This window comes from Nematolebias whitei, chromosome 20, assembly GCF_014905685.2.
Source record: "Nematolebias whitei isolate Nwh7 chromosome 20, NemWhi1, whole genome shotgun sequence".
Classification (NCBI taxonomy): Eukaryota; Metazoa; Chordata; class Actinopteri; order Cyprinodontiformes; family Rivulidae; genus Nematolebias; species Nematolebias whitei.
The window spans coordinates 33258204-33264585 of NC_056517.1; the positions used below are offsets into that span (position 1 = coordinate 33258204).

The following is a 6382-nucleotide window of genomic DNA, read 5'->3' on the forward strand; positions in this document are numbered from 1 at the left end:
GTTTGAAAAACAGCTGAAGTTTGTGACGCTGCTCTCAGAATCCTCTGGTGACCTGATGTTAAACACACGTCTGAGCAAGGTCAACGACAAAAAGTAAAATCAAATGAAGCATTCAGATCCTTTTTACTGTGAAAAAGAAAATCAAATCACAGAAAGATCCCAGGCGGGAGGTTGGATGCACCCTTCTTAGTGTGAAACAACAAATTAACCACTAAAAACTAATCCTGATGATAATAAATCATAATCAATTAAAACTGGTCTAAATCTGCCTACCGTCACTTATAATGTAGCTTAAATCAAAAATGTGGTGTGGCAACAAAACACTGAGCTTGATCAAGAATGAATAAATGTCCGAACTGCTTACCAACGGGTTCCACAGGAGCAACAAGAACAAATTGAAGAGAACTTGAGGTCCAGCAGAGCTGCAACAAACCAGCTGCAGAACTTCTCTGTTCTGTAAGTCGGTCGACTTTCTTTTTTTTTTTTTTTGAGACGTTTCATCATTCATCCAAAGGACTTCATCAGTCTGAGGAGCCACAAAAAACTCAGTCCCACAAGCAGCTCACTCACATGTGGGCCAAACAGTTTGCTGGTGATAAAATGGTTTCTGGAGCCCGCCCTCTCCCCCGTCGGCTCCTCTGAGGCAGCCAAAGTGGTTCAAAACATCAAAGTTCATGCTCAATAATCCAGGTCCAACAAAGTTCAGTCAGGTCATCTGGACAGTTTCTTTTTTGTTGTTGTTGCTGACATATTATTTATGATTATTTAGATTCACGAGTTGCATAAAAACAGTTTTACTGTATTTTACCCATGAATTAACACACAGTTGTACCAGGTACTTTTAATGTAATGCAAATAACATCAGAAAGTCAAATATATATATAACCCTTATCAGGTGGGTTACGTTGACACCGACTGAGCTCGCCTCTCTCGTGGTTGAACACGTATCTGCACACACCGCCGAATCCATAAGGTGCTAAAGAGCCCTCATGCTGCAGCAATTCAGGGAGAGGGAGTTGTGTACAGGTAAAACATGGTTCTCCAGGGAGTTTGGTCAGGATGCTGATAGATGGATACAGAAGTATCACAGAAGTTTTCAGCACAACGACTGTGTGCTGGTTATCCAGGTTTGTCCCAGTAGACCAGTGGCGGCTGGTCAATAGAGGGCACTAGGGTGCCGCCCCACCACTCAAACCACTCACCATATTACCTTGACGACTTAAAAAAATGAAATAATAAAATAATATATATTTCAAAATATATGTTTTTTTTGTTGTTTTTGTTGTGTAAGATATATATTTTATAGAAAATGACAAGTAAAGCTGTTTCTCTCAAAAACATCTCGGATTGATGACATATTTCCACCCTGGGGGCGCAAGAAACTTTGCCCATAGACTCTCATTAAAAGTTCTCCTTCCAACACAAGAGATAGGAAGAGTTCACTGATTTAAAAACAATTACATTCAATATTTACATTTTATGAATTTTCTTCTTGTTTGGTTCAAGTGTAGCTTTCAACATGCAGACAAACATATTCAACGGTGATTTGTACACACAGAGTTAGAGGGTTTTTTTGTATTTTTTCTAACAGATCATAATAAAAATTACAATTTTTTTTTTTGCGCAAACTGACTTGAAAGTGGAAAGTTAACAGGTGAGAGAAGCATTCTGTTTGTTGGTTTTTGTTTGTCTCAAATGAAAAGCAACACGTAAGTTCGTGTCATCCTCCCGTCCTTCCAGAACAACTCGCTCTAAGAGAATGTGGGGAAATGAAAAGAGGACAAAGTTTGAACCAAGCTGGGTAAAGGATAAGGCTGTTTTATTTATTTACTTATTAATTTATTTTTACTTTGTCTTTTTTCACCAGCTCCCTGAAAGTATGAGACAAATAAAATCAAAAAGCCAAGAATTGTTATGTTTACAGCTGCAACAGGTAGAATGAATCAAACATTTAAGAAGTAGAAAATGACATTGGTTATTTATAGTAATTATCAATTAATTATTGCCTGTAAATCGTATGATCTAGAACTATTATGCAAACGAAAAAAAGCACTAATAGAAAATTTAGATTCATTGTGGATCAAAGGAAAAACTGGTTTGCTGTTTTGCGTCTGCCGTGACAGAGCATTAAGCGTCTCAAAAACCACATTCTCAGGATACGATTATCATATTTAGATAAAATATTATCTTTTGGTGCTGTCAAACTTTGATTGAGTGCTGAGTCCAAGCGTGTTTTTTAAACTTGCTGGACTAGAGCAACATTTTCATCACCCCAGATTGGCACGAGGGAACGACATATTCCATCCAGCAGCTGGCTGGAGATCTTATCAGGGAAACTTGGAGATTAATTTTCTTTTCTGTGAGACTGTTAACAGCCTGTGTTCAGGTCTGGAAAACACAGGGCCAGTGCGCAAGAGGGAGGAGGGGTTTGAGCCCCCCCAGCCACCCATGACTTTTAATAAAACTAATTTCTGTACGTGTAACGTATTGACTCTCTGCATGGCTGACTGTTCTCCAAAGCTTTAAACTAACTCACCTGTTGACCCGTCCTTCACCACCGCAAACAGGAAGGGGCTCAGAGCCGACCTTGAACCCATCTATCTCTTCTTCATCGCATCAGGACACCGTATCGCTGTCCTTGTACATTTCCTGCACTACCCGTACATACTGCCTCACCTGACTTCCTCTCCACAGTTCTACTTTTGGCACTCTATCAAACGCTTTATTTTAATTATTCCTAATGAAATGTCTGGGACATCTCATTAAGACAGGATTTTGGGTCGAACTGCAATAAAAGGCATAATAATTGAGTGACAGGTAAGACCTGATCTAAATCCAACATTTTTCAGTCAGGTCATCTGGACAGTTTCTTTCTTTGTGCTGAAACGTTTCGCCTTCAATCCATCCATCCATCCATTATCTTTACCCGCTTATTCCATTTTGGGTCACGGGGGTCGCTGGTGCCCATGTCCAGCAATCACTGTGCGAGGGGCGGGGTACACCCTGGACGGGTCGCAAGTCCATCACAGGGACACATAGAGACAAACGAGACAAACAACCATTCACTCTCTCACTCACACCTAGGGACAATTTAGAGTTACCAATCAGCCTAACATGCATGTTTTTGGTCTGTGGGAGGAAACCGGAGTACCCGGAGAAAACCCACGCACGGAGAGAACATGCAAACTCCACCCAGAAAGGCCCATGGACCGGGGTTTGAACCAGGGACCTGCTCGCCGAGAGGCAGCAGCTCTACCAGTTGCGCCACCGTGCTGCCCCTTGCCTTCTATCCAGAAGGCTTCATCAGTCAAAGAAACACACAACAAAACTGATTCTTCCCCCAACAGCTTACTCCAAAGTGGAACAAACCAGTTCTGCTTGTGATAAGATGGTCTCTTTGGTACGCCCCTCCTCCGTTGCCGGCCCTCTTTCTTGTTGGCAGTCGTGTCAAACTGGTTGAAAACAACAAAGTCCATGCTCAATTATCCAGGTATACAATCCAACATTTTTCAGTCAGGTCATCTGGACAGTTTCGTTTTTTTTTTTTGTGATGAAACCTGATCTAAATGTTGTGAAAGTTAATTTGGAGAAACTACTCCAAAGTTCCCAAAGACTGACCCATCTGAAACAAAATGGGGCAATACCACAGCTAAGGAGACCCAGACAGTTGTGATCATTTGAAACACAGTGACATAATGTCACAATTTACAAAGGAGGTTTAAATTGTTTCTGTTTGCAACACGAGCAACCATCTTCTTGAAGCACAAAGTGAATAATCACAGAACAGAAGTTAGATTTTCTTCACGTGAGCGTAGAGATCCTCTGGACTGTCTGCAGCCTGTGTTGAACTGTTTTCAGGTTTGGACACTTTGACCGCATCGTACACCACCTCCACATGTTCCCTGTCCTCCACTGAGACGGAGGGCACTTTGTTACTGTTCTTGATGAACGTCACTTCTCCATAATGGAGTTCATCTGTTTTATCAGCTACGTTTTGAGCAGCAACCTTCTCATCTGTTTGATTCTGTGAGGGGAAAAAAAACAAAATTCTCACTTCCGTCTTGATGCTGCCACAAATCTTCAGATCGAATCACTGTTCGACCTTTACCTACCTGAGTCTGCTGTGGAGCTCGACGTTTGGACTTAAAGCACCTGGAAGACATCGATAAAAGGCAAACACTGGCATGAAGCAAACATTAGAAGATCGATAAAACCACATGCGCAAGATGCCTGGAAAATCTCAGATTTGATTTAATCTGAGGTTCTGGATCTTCTCTGCAATCTATCAGACTATTTTCAATGCTTTAATTTCTGTTACTCACCAAATAAGAACAGCCAGGACGATGAGCGTGATGACTCCTACTAGAATCACCACCCACAGAAGCTCATTCGACAGCTCTCCTAGCAAGAAATAAGCTGTAAGTATTCACAGCCGAACAGAGGCGGTTCCTAAAGTCAGAGCAGGAAACAATTTACCTTCAAGACTGAGAAGGATCACTGATGATGAGCCATTACCCAGATCATTTGTGGCCACACAGTAAAACTGTCCATCAGCAGAGGCGTTGAACCTGTAAACCTGACCCACAGAAACGTTGACAGGTCCATCTTTACAGATCCTGAACCAGGTGAAGGTTCTTACAGGAGGCTTGGCTCTGCTGGAGCAGCTCAGCTCCACCCAGCTACCTGCTGACACCACACCTGATGAACTGATGGATGCTGAGGTGTCTTTAGGAGCATCTGAGGAAAACGGGACACACATGGGCGTTATTCATCAGTATGCTGGTGTAGATTCCCAATCGTCCAATTGAGGATCTGAAAATCTCAATTATTTCGCTTAGGCCTGTCACGATAACAAATGTTGCTGGGTGATTAATTGTCTCAGAAATTATTGCGATAAACAATAAAACTGTTTGAAATTTGACAATAATTACTAATTAATTAATTAAGAATAACTAATTAATTATGAAGGAATGTTGGTTAATTAGTTTTACATGTAATACTTTTTTTGACCACCAGATGTCAGTATAAGACTGTGTGAACCGAAGGATGGATAGTGAGGGAGCAAGCTGCGTGTCTCTTTATGAAAATGGGAGGGAGGCCCCTTGACGTGACATGAGCTGTCTCTCCTTCATGTTTTTGGGTTCTCAAAATGTTGGACGCTCGGTGTGGTTTGAGCTCTTTAGCATAGCATTTTTCACACAAAGTTTTTAATAAGAAAATCGGTACACAAGTTTTCAGCTTCTTTTTGCAGAGAAAAACAACTTTTTACACGAAGGCACGGGTTTCAACCGTGAATTTTGGAGCTTCGACAAGACGGAGGGTTTTTTTCCTGAGGTCGGCTTGTTAGCTTAGCTCATAGCTTAGCTTCTCAACTTAGCTGCTTGTAGCGATCCAAAAACGCGACTTTGGACAAAACAAACAACAGATTTTAAAGAGAGAAAAGAGTAAGGGAGGGGTCAGTGAAGAGCACCGGAGTTGAGCCTTTTGTCGATAAATGAAAATGAGGTTGATAGTTTTAATTTATCATGCAATTAATTGATTTATTGTTTTTCACGACAGATCTACTTTCGCGAAACAACAACCAGGTGCCTTCAGACAGAAATTTGTTAATCTTAGAGATAAAACACAAACTCAGCTGTGTGGTGTACTCAGTTTATCAAGGAATGTTCAAGCTCTTCATAGAGGAAATTAAACCTCTCTACAAACAATGGTATAACACAAGAAAATTATCTAAAAAAAGTTAAATCTGGTCCTCTGGACATTCAAAAAAAACAAAACAAAATAAATCAACAAAAAAATGTAGAAACGTTTCGTCTCTCATCCAAGAGACTTCCTCAGTCTGAGGTGCTGTATTCAGCTCAGTCTCTTAAATAGCACCTTCACAGAGTGGATCAACCAGTTTTGCTGCTGACAACCAAAACCAGCTGATCACATGATCAAGAAGGACCATCAGCCTAACAATGGATCATTAGCACACTGATGGCTGTTTACTGTTCACAGAGGGCTGAGTGATACTAGCAATCACAGCATTGTAAGAGGGGGACAGTTGAACCCGTAGGCCTCCACCCCTGTTTAACGATGGACGGTTTCTTTTCACAAAGATGGCCTCCTTTACTCCTCTCTCAAACCATCGTTCCTCTCTGTCCAGGATGTGAACATCTTCATCCCTGAAAGAGTGACCGCTGGCCTGGAGATGAGTGTAGACCGCAGAGTCCTGGCCTGATGATGTTGATCTTCTGTGCTGGGCCATCCTTTTGGCCAGTGGCTGTTTAGTTTCCCCGATGTAAGACTGATCACCATCCTGACACTGAACAGCATACACAACATTACTCTGTTTGTGCTGGGGGACTGGATCTTTGGGATGAACCAGTCTTTAATGTAT

General features: G+C 41.6%; 1 protein-coding gene across 1 annotated transcript in view; it reads right to left on the minus strand.

Annotated features, from left to right (window-relative positions):
* The window catches only part of LOC119426420 (B-cell receptor CD22-like), a 7646-nt gene extending 5049 nt beyond the window's left edge, over positions 1-2597 (minus strand). Inside the window, exon 1 of the mRNA XM_037693982.1 lies at positions 2537-2597. Coding sequence (XP_037549910.1) covers positions 2537-2597 — 61 coding nt within the window. The remainder of the gene's footprint in view (positions 1-2536) is intronic.
* Between the last annotated feature and the right edge of the window lie 3785 nt (positions 2598-6382).